Below are 19,527 nucleotides of genomic sequence, written 5' to 3' on the forward strand. Positions count from 1 at the left end.
GCGAGTCCCTCAGTCCTTCTCTTCCTCTTTGAGCTGCCGCCGAAGTGCCGCCGAAGAGGAAGAGAGGGAGCGAAAGACCTGCCGCCGAATTGCCGTAGAAGAATGAAGCGGCGCGATTGAACTGAAGTGCTACTGATCATCTTTATCTTTTTTTTTCGCTTCGCCGCTTGGGGCGGCGAAAAAGCAGGAGGCGGCCCTGCTCCCGACGCTCAATGAAGAGCTCTTACACTGAAGCTGGGGCCCGGCTGTGAAACTCCACAGCTGTGACTGTACCCAGCTGCGGCAGTGTCACTATGTTGGCATCACAGCAGCAGGTTGCCACCTCGCCCTGGCGTGACGCTGCACAGCGTCGGGAGGCAACAGTATAGCGTCCTGGCACTGAACAAGCTTAGGCCTGGTGACACTGCTTTATTTGGGACACGCAGGGTCTTCTGCATAGAATCACCAGACTGGAAGGGACCTCGAGAGGTCATCTAGTCCAGTCCCCCGCATTCCTGCCAGGACTAAGTATTATGCACTTCGGCCGCTCTGGGGTTCTCAGTGACCGAATGGGCCACATGCACGCGCCTGGCACTAGACACAACTGCCACTCCACATCTATCTCCTGGAAATTCCTGGGATCTCAGAAAAGGGCATAATAAGAGAAGCAGAAAGTAAAGCTGGGTGTACCGAGAGCTGGTCCCGCGGGGTGAGTCTTCCCATTTGGATCAGTCCCTCGAAGGACTCTACCTGGATGGGAGGAGTAAGGCATTAACTAACGTCCCATGGAGCTGACCTACGGGAAGGTAATTTAATGGTTGCAGCATTACAATGGAGCTTAACCTCCTAGACCTGCCCCTCCTCTTCCTCACGGTACCTTTCTTGTCCCCCATCCCTTGCTGGATTCTTTCCCAGCACTGACAAATTCAGCACCCCCAGTCCCCAAATACGAGTGGGTTTCGTTCCACACACTGCCGTTTGCTTGCTCTGGACCCCACTTGCCTGCATCTCAAATTTCCTCGCCTGACCCGCTAGAGTCTGTGTCAGGGGATCCTCTGGAAACGGTTTCTCCGTAGAGGTGCAGGCATCAACCCCAGCCACACCGGTGAGTGTGGAATGAGTCAGAAAGGATGGAGCCTGGTCACCTGGTGCTGACGATGGCCCTGGAAGAGAAGACAAATGTAAGACGATCCCAGCTGTGTCATCTCCCTTCTCTAGGTGATGCCAAGACTAAGGGACCACCTCCATCCTGAACACCATAGCGGGGACAAGCCACAGTCTCCAGACCTGACTCCAGAGCAGTGAGATCAAATACTTTCAGCTCACTCTCAGCAGCTCCCTATGAGTCAGAGAGCCCAGGTGAGAAGCATCTGGATTTCAGTCTCTGGTGCACGTGTCAATTGGCAGATGGAACTCCTTGTGAATGAGCATCTGCCTTGGCATGGGGCTGTGCTGGGATGAAAAATCAGCCCTGCTCGGCTTTCTTTGCTTCTCTCACTGCTGCTGAGAAGACGGTGGGGGATATTCAGAGCTGGTACAAATGGTGCCAACTCCATTGAGGTCACTGGCATCATGGCCGCTTGCACCAGTGATGAGTTTGGACCCAGACCAACACTGGACCACATCCTTCCCTTACAGAGACACGTGGGGACTGCACATGGGCAGCACGGATGCAGCTGGGCAGGTGATGACAAGATGTTGCATGACAGGGATCCCAGCAATGGGTGGGCAGCACAGGTGCAGGGTAGGGGGGGCGCAAGGTGAATGGATCCTGCACACCAGAATGAGCAGCGTCTGCAAGAACACAGCACCCCTACCACCATGGTGGAGTCCTGGGAGCTGGAGCATAGGCTAGCAATGATGGACAGTATCTCCAGCTGCTGGTAGGTGGCGTGCATCCAGATTCCTCCGTTGGCATTTGCTCTGGAGCTGTCCCCATCTCTGCTGCCCAGTTGTGAACAGCTGGAGAACAGCAGGCGCAAGGGAGCTGCTTATTGCCAGGCAGGAAGGAAGGGGGCAGCAGAACAAGAGGAAAAGCAGTTGCACTAACAAACTCCAGTGCCTCAAACCCACCTTCATCCAGATCCGCTGGCAGGGCTGGAGCAGGAGTGGTGCTGAACTCTGCTGTCTGGATCTGTGGGATGCTGAAAGCCATGACCTTGGAGCCGTGGGCCATGGTCCCCATGTGAACGCTGTGACTTGGCTTCGGCGGGTCGGCGTACAAGCTCACCTGAGGGGCGGGGAGAAAACAGAGCGGAGAATTCAGGTCACTCCTGACACTGACCCTCAGCACCCAGAGGATCAGGCTTGCAGATGCCAACTGATCCACCGGGACAGCTTGTGGGAAGCACCAGCTCTTTGTGCTGCTTTAGTCTGGGGGATATTATTCCATGCTGGCCTTGGCGTAATGCTCTGCATTGCCGTAAAGGAGCTCCCGCTCCCACTCCCATTCCCTGCTCTGATCTCCCACTGCCCAAGCAGGGAGAGGCTGAGAGCACCATGCACAGAGAGGGCTCGGCTGGGGGCATATCCAGCAGCACCAGCTGTGGGATTCTGTCAAAGGAAGAGCCAGCTCCACCACTAACCAACTGCTCATCCTGCCTCTCACATTGCTAGTGGGCTTTCTGAGGGACAGCAGGAGTCTCATCCTGCCTTCCTGAGCCAGCAGAGCAGAGCCTAGTAAATGCCAGCTCAGTCTGGCCCTACCATCCCTTACGTTGCCTAGAAGACCCTGATCTCCATCTCAAGGAACAGCAGCAGCAGCATCACATTCCCAGAACATCAGTGGAGGGCTAATGATTGGGGTGGGTGCATCAGGGTGGATGGGATGGACAGGGATAAGAGTGTAATATAGCACTCAGAAGATGTGTATCTACATGTACACTCAAATCCATGAGTAGCCCACATGCACAAAACTGCATGCGCACACACTCAAACACATGCACACACTTATCCACCTTGACACGTTATTAAAATTTGGGGCACATAAAGTGCTGAAAGCAGAAATCTCTCCCCAAACTATTTTCCAGCCAAACTCTTTCTTTGGCTCCCTTGTCAGCCCGGAAGGAGCACCAAGGATACCCATACTAGTTGGCACCAGGATGCCCGTGTTGGCTGGCTGTGCCTCTCTTTTAAGTTGCACTTCACATCCTCGCAATAAAATGCAATCCATTCAGAAAGAGTATTGTCGCCTCAGCACCAAGGCACTTGTCTCTGCCTTCTTCCTCCTTGGCCCCTTTCCCAGCTCTCATCCCTCCTCTGCTGGCAGAGGACTTAGCTGGATTTCAGTAATCCCCGCCATCTGCTCACTCCCGCACTGTGAAGCATGGCTCAGAACCCAGCTCCACCTGCCCCACATTAACCAATATCTGGGAAGAGTTTCCTCCAAAGCTCTTCCTTTCATTCCATTTCTGGTAGCAAATTCTCCCCCACCCAAGCTCCCATGAACCCAGGTGAAGACAGAGGGCAGGGCTTGTGCCCATCTGCGCTCTTCTGGACTGGTCCTTGCCTTATTGTTACCCCCATCCAAAGCCCTCTATAAGAGCAGCCAGAAAGAGTCAGATCAAAGGTCCATCTACCCAGAATCCTGTCTTCCGACAGTGGCCAATGCCAGGGGCCTCAGAGGGAATGAACAGAACAGGTAATTATCAAATGATCCATCCCCTGTCGCCCATTCTGAGCTTCTGGCAAACAGAGGCTAGGGACACCATCCCTGCCCATCCTGGCTAATCATCATCGATAAACCTCGCCTCCATGAATTTATCTAGTTCTTTTTTGAACCCTGTTATAGTCTTGGCCTTCACAACATCCCCTGGCACAGTGAGTTGTGTGAAAAAATACTTCCTTTTGTTTGTTTTAAACCTGTTGACTATTAATTTCATTTGGTGACCCCCTAGTTCTTGTGTTATGAGGAGTAAATAGCACTTCCTTATTTACTTTCTCCACAGCAGTCATGATTTTATAGATCTCTATCATATCCCCCCCTTAATCGTCTCTTTTCCAAGCAGAAAAGTCCCAGTCTTATCGATCTCTCCTCATATGGCAGCCATTCCCATTCCATACTCTTTGTTGCCCTTTTCTGAACCTTTTCCAATTCCAGTATATCTTTTTTGAGATGGGGCGACCACATCTGCACACAGTATTCAAGATGTGGGTGTACCATGGATTTATATAGAGACAATATGATATTTTCCATCTTATTATTTATCCCTTTCTTAATGGTGCCCAACATTCTGTTAGCTTTTTTGACTGCTGCTGCACACTGAGTGGATGTTTTCAGAGAACTATCCACAATGACTCCAAGATCTATTTCCTGAGTGCTAACAGCTAATTTAGACTCCATCATTTTATATGTATAGTTGGGATTGTATTTTCCAATGTGCATTACTTTGCATTTATCAACACTGAACACCAGTTGCCATTTTGTTGCTCAGTCACCCACTTTTGTGAGATTCCCTTTGTAGCTCTTCGCAATCTGCCTAGGACTTAACTATCTTGAGTAGCTTTGTATCATCTGCAATTTTTGCCACCTCACTGTTTACTTCTTTTTCCAGATCATTTACGAATATGTGGAATAGGACTGGGCCCAGTACAGACCCCTGGGGGACACCACTATTTACCTCTCTCCATTCTGAAAACTGATAATTTATTCCTACCCTTTATTTCCTATCTTTTAACTAGTTACTGATCCATGAGAGAACCTTCCCTCTTATCCCATAACTGCTTATTTTGCTTAAGAGCCTTTGGTGAGGGACCTTGTCAAAGGCTTTCTGAAAATCTAAATACACTATATCCACTGGATCTCCTTTGTCCGCATGCTTATTGACCTTCTCAAAGAATTCTAGTAGATTGGTGAGGTATGATTTCCCTTTACAAAAACCATGTTGACTCTTCCCCAACAAATCATGTTCAACGATGTGTCTGACAATTCTATTCTTTACTATAGTTTCAACTAGTTTGCCTGGTAATGAATTTAGGCCTGTAATTGCCAGGATTGCCTCTGGAGCCTTTTTAAAAAATTGGTGTCGCATTAGCTATCCTTCAGTCATCTGGTACAGAAGCTGATTTAAATGATAGGTTACAAACCACAGTTAGCAGTTCTGCAATTTCACACCTGAGTTCTGGCGACTTCCCCAGATTTGTCACCTAAAAAGAATGTCTCAGGTTTGGGAAGCTCCCTCACATCCTCAGCCGGGAAGACTGATTCATTTAGTTTCTCCGCAATGGCCTTATCACCCTGGAGCGCTCCTTTAGCCTCTCGATTGTCCAGTGGCCCCACTGGTTAGTTAGCAGGATTCTTGTTTCTGATGTACTTAAAAAAAAAATTTGCTATTACTTTTTAGAGTCTTTGGCTACCTGTTCTTGAAATTCTTTTTTTTGGCCTTCCTAATTATATTTTTACATTTCATTTGACAGAGTTTATGCTCCTTTTCATTTTCCTCAATAGGATTTAACTTCCACTTTTTAAAGGATGCCTTTTTGCCTCTCACTGCTTCCTGTACACTGTTTACATTGTTTATGTTGGTGGCACTTTTTTGATTCTCTTACTAAGTTTTTTACTTTGGGGTATACATTTATGCTGAGCCTCTATTACGGTGTCTTTAAAAAGTTTCCTTGCAGCTTGCAGGGATTTCACTTTTGGCACTGTACCCTTTAATTTTTGTTTAACTAACTTCCTGAGTTTTGTGTACAGTAGTTCCCCTTTCTGAAATGAAATGCCTCTGTGGTGGGCTGCTGTGATGTTTTTCCCACCACAGGGATGTTAAATTTAATTACATTATGGTCACTATTACCAAGCGGTTTAGCTATATTCACCTCTTGGACAAGATCCTTTGCTCCATTTAGGGCTAAATCAAGAATTGCCTCTCCCCTTGTGGGTTCCAAGACTAGCTGCTGAAAGAAGCAGTCATTTAAGGTGTCAATAAACTTTATCTCTTGCATCCTGTCCTGGAGGTGACGTGTACCCAGTCAATAATGGGGATAATTGATTATTGAGTTCTTTATTTTAATAGCCTCTCGAATCTCCTGAAGCATTTCACAGTCACTATCACCATCCTGGTCAGGCGGTCGGTAGTATCTCTCTGAGGCTATATTCTTATTATTCAAGTACGTAATTACTATCCATAGAGCAGGGTTTTGCAAACTGGGGTCGCCACTTGTGTAGGGAAAGCCCCTGGTGAGCCGGGCCGGTTTGTTTACCTGCCACGTCCGCAGGTCCGGCTGATCGCGGCTCCCACTGGCAGCAGATCGCTGCTCCAGGCCAATGGGAGCTGCTGGGAGCAGCAGCCAGTAAGTCCCTCGGTCCACAGCGCTTCCAGCAGCTCCCATTGGCCTGGAGCAACGATCCGCAGCCAGTGGAAGCCGTGATCGGCCGGACCTGGGGACAGGGTAGGTAAACGCACCGGCCCGGCCCTCAGGGCGACCCCAGTTTGAGAAACCCTGCCATAGAGATTCTATGGTACAGCTGTATTGGCCATTGACCACGAGAGTGCTGTTGTGAGCAGCTGGCTAGGAACTCGTCGGGTTTCTGCTTCCATTAGCAGCCACCCAAGAGCCTGCCCCACAGAGCAGAAATCGACTCATTTCTCTCCATACAGAGTTGGTGGCTAAAATGCAGTTTGCAGGTCAAAACTGCTCCAAGGAGTTTTCCAGCTGGCTAGTGTGACAGAGTTTCAGCAGATGTTGTACGCCCAGCCAGACAGCCTTGTTGCTGGAGAGGTGCATGCTGGCAGCTGGAGCTAGAGCTGGGCAAAATGTTTGCAGCAAATAGTAAATTTGCTGAAAAATGTATTTTGGGGGGTATTGAAACTATTCGTAAATTCAGGTCAAATTTGACTAACAGTTTCAACCAAAAAAAATAAATAAATGAAGAATTCAGAAATGTTTGTGAAACGAATCGTTCCCACATTTAGTTTTGAATCAAGAATGAAAAGTTTTGTTCAACCTGAATTCCTTTTTTTTCTTTTGTTTTTTCATTTCAGCAAGAAAAATTGAAGGAAAAAAAATCAGTTTTGATTAGAAATGAACCAAATTCTTTTTCTGTATTTTTCAGTTTAGCCACCAAACAAAAGAATCAGTTGTTTGCCTGGCCCTTTTCTCTTCATCTGTTTTAGCCACTGAATGTTGCCTGGAACCAGCAACGCAAGACAGCAGTCACTCAACATGCATGTCACACATGAAGCACGACGCACAGCACCACACCTAATTAAACAGAGCATGGATCTACACGGAAGAGGAACGTATCCTACCCCAGGAACTCATGCAAATACATACCTGCACGTGAATCCTCATACAATTATACATTCACAAAAGCATGCACATGTGGCCTTCGACAGGTCCTTCTGGCCTTGAGAATCATTCATTCAGGAGGCAGGAATAGTACCATGCGCTATCGATGACTCCCCCACAAAGCACAGGCAGTGGATTACAAACAGCAAATGTTTTGCAGCAACAGTAGAGTTAAGCAGTTTGCGAGCTACCCATGGGCTCAGCTCATCCATCAGATAGAGCGTGCAGCTGTACAACTAACGTGTTTGGGGACAATGCACAAACCCAGAGGGGAGGTGAATGTGTTGAATGGATTTGTCCTTGTGAACAGCCTGCTCATCTTTGTTCCATGTCAGGTCGGTGCCAGCCCGTTTTATGCCGGAATGCAGCAAAAGACTGGCTCTTGGGAATGGAAACAGAAAGATTTTGTGACTTGTACAGCCAGAAAACATATTTACCGTATTTATTTATAACAGAGCTGGGGGACTTGCATGCACCTACCAAGAGACGTTGCCTGGCTCAGAGAGTGCACAATCTAGAGAGATGAGACAGACAAAAGATGGACGATTATTATCTGCACTTTGCTATGGGAAATCAAGGCACAGAGAGATTGAAAGTGACCTGCCTCCAGCCATGTGGTGAGCCAGTGTCAGAGCAGGGAATTGAACCCACAGCTCAATGCCTTATCCACAAGACCATCCATCCTCCCTAGTCTGCCTCTAATTTCAACAGCTGACTTCTATTCTAATTTGGGACTGACTGGAAGGATTGTTTAGTTTCAAGGAGCGCCAGCATGAGACCCGGGGACAGTCACGGTGTTGTGAGGAGAGTGAAGGCTCCTGTTCCAAAGCCAGCAGGACAGCCCCGATTCTCAGCCTGCAAGATCATTAGAGTCTCGAGTTCACTTGGGCACATGCTTCACACAGCACCACAAGGTGATGGAGGGAGGAAGTGTGGGCCAGCGGTTACAACATGAGCAGAGATGCAGGAGAACTAGGTTCAAGTCCTCCTCTGTTACTGACTCTCCTGTATGACCTTGGGTGAGTCACTTAGCCTCTCTGTGCCTCAGTCCCCCATCTGTACAATGGGTATAGCAGTCCTGCCCTACCTCACAGAGGTGTTGTGAGGATAAATACATTAAAGATTGTGAGGGGCATATTACAGCGAAGAGGGGCATGTAAGTACCTAAGACAGATGATGCCAGCACACCATCGACACCACATCAGCGTCGAGATAACACAGTGTGATAACCTGGGACACACAACATTGTGCCATCGCTTGGACACAAACACTGCAGGGGCACGGTGTGATGACTGCATCCTGTAATGCACAGTCCAGCATCCCCTGCCCACAAATGCACAATGGCTGCTCTAGGCGATCCATTAGCTGAAGATGGAGCCTTCATGCGCTGATGATCAAAGATAAGAACTTGAAACAGAAAGAAAAGAAAAGCGCTCTGGAGATTAGAGGGATGCACATCTGATTTGCGGGAAAAGACCCAAAGTGGGAGCACACGACCAAGATACTTGGTGACCTGCCTGCGAATGCTCCAGCACTCCCACCATATAGCCTAAAGCTGCCAGCAGTTGGAAGTCCCAGCCATCCTTACAGACTTTTCTGCCTCCGGAAGCAGAAGGGGGGGGCGCGTGCCTGGGAACGTGCATGTTTTTATATATAAATACACACACTAGCTAATCGCTTGCAATGATTCAGAAAGCAGCGGCTGGTGCCAGCAAGACCTTTCGGGCTAATAAAATAGTCACTGACTACGATAAGTCACAGGCTTAAGAGCCTGATTCTTTCTTATTTAAAGAGATACTGCAGTGCTTCTCCAGAAGGGGTCCAGAGGAAACGCACAGCAGTCCCTGTTAGTTTCAGCCAAACCTTCAATCTTTAGCAGGCTTCCATGTTTGCGCCCCCGATCAGGGCCTGTTCAGGCATTTATATTACACTCATCACTGATGGAGCTGAGACACCTAGCTAGCTACCTGACCTAAACTGCCAGCCCAAAACACTCCCCAATTCTGCACATCCAAATTATTTTCATCTGCAATTTGTGCGCACAACAAATGGAAGCCAGTGTTTGTAAATCTGCCTCTTTCTGTCTTCTCCTAACCAGCAAGCCCTCTCCCTAAGGAGACTACAGGTTGGCTTCCCCAGAGGGATGGGTTGGCCGTGCTGATCCTATGTAGAATTCTGACAAATAAGTGATGCTCTCGGCTGGTGATTAGTTCTGGTCTATACTAAAGCTAATGCTACTTTCCCTATATTGAGGGTTAGTCTTTCCTAATGGTTAGAACAAGGAATTGGGAGTCAGGACTCCTGGGTTCTTTCCCAGCTCTGACTTGGCTGTGTAACTTTGGGCAAGTCACTTGAGGCCTGATTTTCAGAAGTGCTGAGCACCTGCAACTCCGATGGACAGCTGGAGGGGTGGGATGTTCAGCTGTTCCGAAAATCAGGTCCTTAACGTTCTCAGTTTCTCCATTCCTCTGCGTAGAGTGGGGAGAACCCCTACCTCAAGAGGGGAGGTTTAATGTCTAATGTGCTTTGAGATCCTCACATGGCAGGTGCTGAAACAGCGCAAAGCATTATTGCAGGCCACATCACCTCGAGCAGATCAGAGCTGCTCCTCGATGTTTGTAGCACAGCTGGAGGCTGCACTTCGGTCCTCCCAGCCTTTGAGTTCACCAATAAACCTTTCTCGTGTGATGGAGAGGAGAGTGTATTGCTGATCAGCTGGAAAGCCTGGAGAATAGCGCTGGGTACTGCCCTGTCGCTTTAAGAGCTGGATGGATTCTTTGGGAAAAAGAGGTTCCACCCCACATCTACAGGCTGCCAAATCCATTATCCTAGGGGGACCCACCCAGTCTGGGCTCCAGATAGGGGGGATCAGAGCTCACCTACACTTGTCTGCCTGCAGGGCCATGGTGCTGAAAGAGGCCCCCTCTCTCCCCAGCCAACTGGGGCCTGGGAGCGGGTACACAGTGATCCTGCGGCTGGGAGGCTGTAGTGCAGAGTGACAGCGCCCACGTGAGCCCAGGGAGCTGCTGGCATGTGAGATGTTGTACTGAGAAGTGTCAACCGCTGTCGCGTCGCACGGCAGTGCTAGAGGGAGATGTGCCGTGCAAGCCAAGATGACAAGCCCTGCAGGGGAGCACGGGCCTTCACCAGGCCTGAGGGGGCCTTGCAGACAGAGGACCAGACACTGAGCAGGAAGAGGGAGGGACATGCTCTGCTTAGGGCTGGTACCCTGCTCCCACTTTGAAACCCTGTTCACCGATAGACCCTTCACCACACAGAGGCCCCCACTCCCAGAGGGTGTCTCTCCATCACCACAAGCCTAGCTAGACACTTGCCCTTCTACCCCCAGGTCTCATTCCCAGACAATGTCCTCTCTAACAAGCCCTGTCCATACCCCATCTCCCTGCACAAGGCTGGGCTCCCCTCCAAGCTGCATTCACAGACGTATCGCCCCCCCTACTAGACACAAACTCTGTTCACAGACAGTGCCTCCTCCACACTGAGCCCCAGTCACTCCTCTCACTGGGGCCTCCCCTCCTCAGCCAGCCCGCACCACATCCCAGACAGACCGTCTGCACAGCCTCCCTCTGCCCTGGGATGATCACAGCACGCGGACTGCTGCCAGCTCTCTCAGCCGCAGCTTTTCTCTGGGGCATCCCGCCGCACTTCCTGCTACAGCAGCGCACGGCAAAGAGCGACTGTGGCCCCGGCTGGCATTTGCGCACCTGTGCGTAAGGCACTGCATGGGAGGCGAAAGGGGACGGGTGTCCCCGAAGCTAGGAGGACGGGGTATCATGGAGCACAGCTACACCCCAGAATGCCATGGAGCAGCGAGAGGAAGGATTGTCTAGTGGTTTGGGCACTAGCTTGGGACTTGAGAGATCCAGGTTCAGTTCCCTGCTTCTCCGCCGTGGAAGTTCCGTGGCCTGCGTTATCCAGGAGATCAGACTTGACGGTCACACTTCCGGCCTTGGAATCTAGGACGTGGGTAAGTCACCATCGAAGTTAATGGAGCTGGAACAATTTGCACCTGCTGAGGAGCTGGCTCTCTGTGCCTCAGTGTTCCTTATGTAAAATGGGGATAACAGCACTGGCCTGCCACCCATGGGTGTTGTGAAGACAAATACATTAAGGAGTGTGAGGTGCTGTGGCAGGGGTGGGCAAACTACGGCCTGCAGGCCACATCCAACCCGTCAGATCTTTCAATTCAGCCCTCAGCTGTGGTCGGGAGCTTGTCCCGGGAAGCAGCCAGCATGATCCCCTATCTGGCTCCTACGTAGTATGCGAAGGGATGGTCAGGTGGCTCTGCGTGCTGCCCCGTCCACAGGCACTGCCCCTACAGCTCCCATTGGCCGGGAAGGGCACCTGCGAAAGGGGCAGCACTCAAAGCCACCTGGCCACACCTCCGCGTAGGAGCCAGAGAGGGGGACGTGCTTCTGGGAGCTGCTTGAGGTAAGCGCCACCTGGAGCCTACATCCCTGAGCCCCTCCCATGCTTTAATCCCCTGATCCCCTTCATGCCCTCTGAACCCTTTGATCCCAGCCTGGAGCCCCCTCTTCTACCCCACACCCCTCATCCCCCGCCCAACCCCAGAGCCTGCCTCCCCAGCCAGAGTCCTGATCCCCCTCTTGCCCTCTGAACCCCTCAGTCCCAGCCCGGAGCGCCCTCCTGCACCCCAAATTCCTCATCCCCAGCCCCACCCTTGAGCCCGCACTCCTAGCTGGAGCCCTCATCACCACCTCTCCACACCCCAACCCCCTGCCCCAGCCTGGAGCTTCCTGCCCCAGCCCGAACTTTTCATCTCTGGTCACACCCCAGAGCCCGCACCCCCAGCTGGAGCCCTGACCCCCTCCCACACCCTTATCCCCAATTTTGTGAGCATTCAAGGCCCGCCATTCAATTTCCACACCCCGATGTGACCCACAGACCAAATAGTTTGCCCACTCCTGTGCGATGGTGATGCGGACCAGAGAAGTACAGAGCGAATGAGCCGCGTGGCACCTGCAGCAGATCATTTGCCTAATCTATGCAGGAAAGAGTGTGTATTACTCATTGGTTCCAGCTACATACAAAGCAAAGAAACAACTGCAGGTGGCAGTCCCCCCCTCCCCGTCTTAGTGCATCTGCACACAGCACATGCCTTGAAGCTGAGGTTTCACCCAGGCACAGCACCACCAGGTGCAGGGTACCACAGAACCAGCCCTGCCGTCTCTGCTAAGGTTCCTGAGTGCAAAGTCCTCAGCCAGAATACTAATGGCAAGTGAATCTACCAGAGGCAGGCACGCAAGAGCCACTTCAGAATGCACACGAACGGCCATGGGGGTGTTTTTGCACCGCACACCCAGCTTCAGTGGTGTCTCTTTTCTTGCCGGGGCTTGGCCTCGAACAGGAAGGGGAGGAGGGGAGTGTAGCGGGGAGTTTACCCTGCTCCTGCCCTGAAGGGCTTAAAACAGCTCTGGGAGAGGGCTGGGGCAGGGGAAAGGCTGGGCTGATGGGGAAAGCAGCCCTGGCTGCAGCAGTGCAATCTGGGCCCAGCTGGCCCTTATAAGAGGACGTGGGGCCAGAAGGAAACAGATACTCTCTCTCTAGCCTCTTGAGAGAGGAGGACCCGACAGGGAAGCTGAAGAGGGTATCTAGGGTGGAGCAGTGCTGGGGAAGGGCAGAGGGAGCTGGGGAACTCCAGCCTAGCAAAGCCCCAGGCTGCAGGCCAAGTTAAGGGCCCACAAAGGTGCTGGGGCTGCAGAGGGGCAGCCCAGATATAGGCAGAGGCAGCTGGTCCAACCCCCCTTGCTGGCGATGAGTGGTTTATAGGCTGCAGTCTGCCCCAAGGGAGCAGGGGCTAGATGGTGACTGGTAATAGCCACTGAGGCAAGGTGGGGATAGGACGGTTGGGGGGGTTCTCCTGAGAGGGGAGACCCAGAGACAGAGTGGGTACTGTGGTGGGCAGAACCCCTCGGCAAAGGGCACCGGGGTCCGGAAGGGACATGGGGGGGCCAGCGGCAGGTGAGACCTCAGCCAGCAGAGGGCACTCTAGAGCTGGAAAAGAGCTAATTTTCTGGACAACCAGCAGGAGGCGCCGTGTCCCCGAAGCTAGGAGGACGGGGTATCATGGAGCACAGCTACACCCCAGAATGCCATGGAGCAGCGAGAGGAAGGATTGTCTAGTGGTTTGGGCACTAGCTTGGGACTTGAGAGATCCAGGTTCAGTTCCCTGCTTCTCCGCCGTGGAAGTTCCGTGGCCTGCGTTATCCAGGAGATCAGACTTGACGGTCACACTTCCGGCCTTGGAATCTAGGACGTGGGTAAGTCACCATCGAAGTGACTTACCCACAGGGAGACCGAGAAGCTTTGCAATGTGACATTGCGCCAGATTTCGACTTCCCCCAGCGCTGCACTCGCTAAACCGCAACTCAGCAGTTCCCCAGAAAGAGGAAGGAAGCAGGAGGCAGCGTGCGAGGACGCTGCGAATTCAAAGCTTGGGCCGTTGGAAGGGGACTAGAGATGGAGCCTTTTGCTAGGAGCCAGGTTTCTATTGAGCAACTAACCCTCCATGTGCGTGTGTGCTGTCAGACTAACCAAACTCCGGGCTGCTGGGATGGAAATCAGACTGCTGCCCTCACTGGGGTGTGGGTATGAATCCATACTGCTCATATTTATATTAACCCTGGAGACAGCCCCTCTCATCAGCAGACAGGCTGAGGGGGGCAGATTCTGAACCTTAGAGAAAATCCAAGCTTCAACCAGTTACAAACCACTCTGGCAATCTGGCAGGAGCCCGATCCTCAGAACTGCACCTGAGGCCTGGTCTACACTACGCGTTTAAACCAATTTTAGCAACGTTAAACTGATTTAACGCTGCACCCATCCACACAGCGAGGCCCTTTATATCGATATAAAGGGCTCTTTAAACCAGTTTCTGTACTCCTCCCTGACGAGAGGAGTAGCACTGAAATCAGTATTGCCATATCGGATTAGGGTTAGTGTGGCCGCAAATCGACAGTATTGGCCTCCGGGTGGTATCCCACAGTGCACCATTGTGACCGCTCTGGACAGCAATCTGAACTCGGATGCACTGGTCAGGGAGACAGGAAAAGCCCCGAGAACTTCTGAATTTCATTTCCTGTTTGCCCAGCGTGGAGCTCTGATCAGCACGGGTGGCGATGCAGTCCCAAATCCAAAAAGAGCTCCAGCATGGACCGTGCGGGAGATACTGGATCTGATCCACTGTATGGGGAGACAAATCTGTTCTATCAGCGCTCCGTTATGGAAGACAAAATGCCAAAGCATTTGAAAAAAATCTCCAGACTATGATACAGAGTCCAAAGCACAGTGCTGTGTGACAAGTGTAACAGAAAGCCAAAGAAGCAAATGGACGCTCATGGAGGGAGGGAGGGAGGGAGGGGGTACCGAGGACTCCAGCTATCCCATAGTCCCTGCAGTCTCCGAAAATCATTTGCATTCTTGGCTGAGCTCCCAGTGCCTGTAGGGTCAAACACATTGTCCGGGGTGGTTCAGGGTATATCTCGTCAATTTACACCCCCCACTCCGCTGTGAAAGAAAAGGGAAAAAAATCGTTTCTTGACTTTTTTATATGTCACCCTCTGTCTACTGCATGCTGCTGGTAGACACGGTGCAGCGGCAGTGAACAGCAGCATCCTCTCCCCTCCCTTCCCCGGTGGCAGATGGTATAGTGCAGAAGGACTTGTAGCCGTCCTTGTCATCATCCCGTGAGTGCTCCTGGCTGGCCTCAGGTCAGGTTGGCCGGGGGTGCCTGGGTAAAAATAGGAATGACTCCCAGTCATTCCCGATAGATGGTACAGAACGGCTGGTAACCGTTCTCATCATAGCACCTGGGGGCTGAGCTCCATCAGCACCCCCCTTTTCATGTCTAAAGAAAAGATTCTGTACTGCCTGGACTATCATAGCAGCGGGATGCTGGGCTCCTCTCCCTCCACCGTTTAATGTCCTGCTTGGGATATCATAGCAGCTGGAGGCTGCCTCCCGCTCATTTTATCTCACTAACAAGATAGAGTTTCTTATTCTTGCATTCTTTATTACTTCATCACACAAATGGGGGAGGGGGGACACTGCAACGGTAGCCCAGGAGGGTTGGGGGAGCAGGGAAGCATCGAGTGGGGTTGTTGCAGGGGCACCCCCTAGAATGCCATGCAGCTCATCATTTCTGCGAGATCTGACACGGAGCGGCTGTGCTCTCTGGTACACCGGTTCTCTAGTACACTTGCCCCATATTCTAGGCAGAACTGACTCTATTTTTAGATACAACATAAAGGAGGAAATGACCCGGGGAGTCATTCCCATTTTTGTCTTTGTGCCCCCGGCCGACCTCAGCTAAGGCCAGCCAGGAGCACCCATGACAACAGCAGACAGTACAGAATGACTGGTAACCATCTCTGCTACCTTGCAGTGGCAAATGAATGCTGCTGTGTAGCACTGCAGTACCGCCTCTGTCAGCGGCATCCAGTACACTTATGGTGACAGTGACAAAAGGCAAAACAGGCTCCAGGGTTGCCATGCTGTGGCGTCTGCTAGGGCAATCCAGGGAAAAAGGGTGCGAAACGATTGTCTGCCGTTGCTTTCACGGAGGAAGGAATGAGTGACGACATTTACCCAGAATCACTCGTGACACTGTTTTTGCACCATCCTGCATTGGGGTCTCAACCCAGAATTCCAATGGGTGGGGGAGACTGCGGGAACTATGGGGTAACTATGGGATAGCTATCCACAGTGCAACGCTCCAGAAATCAATGCTAGCCTCGGACCATGGACGCACACCGCCGAATTAATGTGCTTAGTGTGGCCGCGTGCACTTGACTTTATACAATCTGTTTTACAAAACCGGTTTATGTAAAATCGGAACAATCCCGTAGTCTAGACATACCCTGAGTTGCATAAACTAGAGCAGCTCGCAGCCACCCTCTCTGGTTTGTGGAGGTACAGCCTGGGAAGGCTTAAGATCCCTGCATGCAGCGTCCCTGCTTGTTCCTTGAGCTCCTGCATCTACAAGGGAAAACCTGGCCGGATGAAATGGGAACCAACCAGAACACTCACCCTGCTCTCAAACCACAAGTGAATCTCTTCAGAAGCTCCGAAGAGCTTGGGTAATTTATTCTGTAATTTCCTGGCTGCCGTGGCACTTTCTGCTTCTGACACAGATCAAGGCTTCCACAATACCAGGAAAAGGGCAGATCTTGAGCAATCTCTGGCCAGAAGGCAGCACAGCCCAGTGGTTAGAGTCCCGGACTGAAAGGCAAGAGATTGAGGTTCTATTCTCTGCTGTGTGACCCCGGGGAGTCACTTTACCTCTCTGTGCTGGGCTTTCCCTAGCTGTAAAATAGAGATAATGATCTCTCCCCATCTTAAATACTGTTACTATTGTAAATCTCACATGCAGCCTGCTCTTGAGAGTCTGCCGGCCTAGTGTGATGGCCCCCAAAGCATCTGGGAGAAATATCTGCAATGAGGGGTGTTTATCCCAATCTCTGGCGTGTTTCAGGCTCCCTGGCCGTTGTACCTTTGCTCGCAGCCGCAGCCGGTCAATGGTGTTCTCAGCCTCAGCGTACTTGGTCAGCAGTCTGTGGTAGTCCTCCTGGAAGGGGAAGGAGGAGAACACACGTCAGGATCACATAGGGGTGTTACTATCACTGAGTATTTATATAGCAACATAAATGTCTGGCTGTGGGAGGGTGGATGCTGAAGGAGCAGTTAGCCACCGGGTATGAAAGTGCCCAGTGCGTGTGTACAGACACACATACACTGCGCATGTAAATGCTGCAGAAGCATATGCATCCAGGGCTTCAGATAATAGGGACTTCAGAATTTAGTCTGCAAACCAAGAATCAAGACATCAGAAATTAGTTCCCTCACCGCACACATGCGCACACAATATTCTAGCTGAATAAGTGACTCTGGTTTCCCTACTGTTAATTCTAATGCCCTGTCATTAACACCCCATGCAATGATCTGCCCCGTGGCAGTGCTGACTGGGATTCCAGAGGGATGAGCGTCCCCGATCAGCATTGTCTCCTAGTCCAGAGGTGACACCATACAGGTGAAGGCTCCAACATTTATTCCCTTTATGCTTCTTGCAGGAGTGAAAAGGGAGGGCCCTCTGATTTCAGTCCTGCATAGAGATCCCTGGTCTCTCTCCTAGTGAGGTTTCCCTGGTTTGTGAGAGGTGGAAGTTACCTGCAGCTGCTTCACCAGCTCAGTGGCTTGCTGTGGGGACTTGAACTCCTCAGGCACCATGGTGGTGGAAGGGGTAGGGCACTTTTGCGGGGACCCCTCCGCGCTGCTGAGCAACACCTCCTGGACGATCTCCGCAGGAGACTTGAAGACCACGGGGTTCGCTGACCCCCTGGCCCTCATGGGCAGAGTCCTGCCCCGCGGAGGGCGGTAACTCTGATCGTCCTTTGGGAACTTCACCCGCGGCTCCACCTTGGACAAATCTGGCAGCGGATAGTTGAGCTGGCCTCGCCCATATCGCGAGGTTTCGGCTGCAGCCAGGGATGGCCTGGCGGGGCCTGACTTCAGTGAGCCAGACCGCTCTGCCTGCTTACTGGCGTTCCCCCGAGGGCTCAGAGACCTGGACTGCCTGATGAACTTGGAAGGGAGAGCTGGGGAAAGGGCCTTCTTCAGCTTCCGAGCCCGGTCCTGCTGCTGGCTGCCAGCGTGCCGTAGGGAAGGGGGAGCCTCTGTTGCCTTGAGCCTTGAGCTCTCCGAAGGCTCGGCTGCAGGGACAGGGTGGCGGTGGGATGCCCTAGCTCGAGCAGCAAAGGTTGCCTTGGAGATGGTTCGGGGGGCATCCTCCATGCTCTCAGTATAGGAAGATTCTGGGAAGGTCTCTGCGTCGATGCTCGGGGCAGTCTCAAGGTCTTCCACAGACAGGTGGTGCACGAGGCTCCGGCTCAGGCTTTGGCATCTGGAATCGGCCAGAGGGCTCAGCTCGGGGCTGTCCAGGTGCCCGCTTGAGGGCAATGAGAACTCTGTTTCTGCGGAGAACTCAAGGCTCTCTCCGAGTTGGCTCTGGCTGTCAAAGACATCAGCTCCGGTTGTCTGGCTTGGCTTGTGGGAGCGCTCCAGCAGGGTGCTGGAGGGGGGCGGGCTGACGTCGGAGTGTCCCGAAAGCTCCTCTCCGCCGTCTGTGGTGAAGCTGAAGGATTTGGCATAGTCCCTGTACAGAGCCTGGGTGTCCTGCAGAGCATCGGGGCTGGTGCTGTACTCTGAGCTGTACTGGCCCTCGAAAGAGCCCTCCCCTTCGCTCCCTGCCTCCCAGTCCCCCTCCTGTCTCTCCACGTCTCCTGAGCTGGCTTGGTCCTCATCCTCTTCAGTCATTTCTAGCTGCCTGTCTCTCTGTGGGTGCCAATGGGCTGGGGAGGTTGGGTCCTCCTGTGTCCCATCATGCTCTAGCTCCTCGCCATCATCTGGAAAACAAACAATAGTGCTACTGTCACCAAGTGCTCTATGGTTTCTTTGTTCATTTGATTTCCCCCCATGAACCCAACCCCAAAACTGCTCAGGAGAGTTGGGTTCTATTCCCGGCCTGCAACTGGCCTGGGGAGGGACTTTGGGCAAGTCATGTCCCCGTCCTGTGCCTCAGTTTCTCCATGTGTAAATGGCAGTAATGATACTGACCTCCTTTGTTAAAAGTGCTCTGTAAGAACTAGGCGGTGGTATTATTATTCCTACAAACAAGGGTTTTTTTGTTTTGTTTTTTAATAATAATCCATGCTTTTTGCCCCCATATTCTCCTGTTGCAGCGAGTCCCACAGGTCATGTTACTTAAAGAAACAGCCATCACACAGATGTAACTGTAATTCTTTCCAGTTCTGTCGTTTTGAAATATATTGTCTTTTAACTCTTTCTGAGCACCCTCTTGTTCCATTACAAGATGGGAGCAGCCCAAGTGGCTTTCTCTGCACCATGCATACATTGCTAGACCTCCAGCATCTCTCTTTTTTCTATTCTCCAAGCCAAGCCTGGGGTAAAATATTTAAGACTGCTGTAGCAACCCAGGTTCCAGCAACTTCCAGTCAAGCGCCCAAGTCACTGTAGAAGATGACACTTTTTAACATTTTACCCTCAATTTTGTCAATCTGGAAAATCACCTGGCGCTTCCCTTGCCCAACGGGTCCAATTCTCCTCTCATACCATTTTAACACTGATGGAACTCCATCAGCTTCAGCGGAGTTTCTCCTATCCCACTGGTGTACATCAAGAGTATCAGGACGAACGTCCCTCATC

General features: G+C 51.6%; 1 protein-coding gene across 3 annotated transcripts in view; it reads right to left on the reverse strand.

The window, feature by feature from the left end:
• Positions 1 to 19,527, reverse strand: part of AKNA (AT-hook transcription factor) — a 75,896-nt gene that overhangs the window by 24,838 nt on the left and 31,531 nt on the right. For all 3 annotated transcript variants that reach the window (XM_030535589.1, XM_030535587.1, XM_030535588.1), the window contains exons 3-7: positions 17,473 to 18,707; positions 16,799 to 16,873; positions 2,053 to 2,209; positions 982 to 1,142; positions 670 to 729 (exon numbers count right to left, since the gene is read on the reverse strand). In XM_030535589.1, coding sequence (XP_030391449.1) covers positions 670 to 729; positions 982 to 1,142; positions 2,053 to 2,209; positions 16,799 to 16,873; positions 17,473 to 18,707 — 1,688 coding nt within the window. The remainder of the gene's footprint in view (positions 1 to 669; positions 730 to 981; positions 1,143 to 2,052; positions 2,210 to 16,798; positions 16,874 to 17,472; positions 18,708 to 19,527) is intronic.

The sequence above is a fragment of the Gopherus evgoodei genome, chromosome 16, assembly GCF_007399415.2.
Source record: "Gopherus evgoodei ecotype Sinaloan lineage chromosome 16, rGopEvg1_v1.p, whole genome shotgun sequence".
NCBI classification, from domain to species: Eukaryota; Metazoa; Chordata; order Testudines; family Testudinidae; genus Gopherus; species Gopherus evgoodei.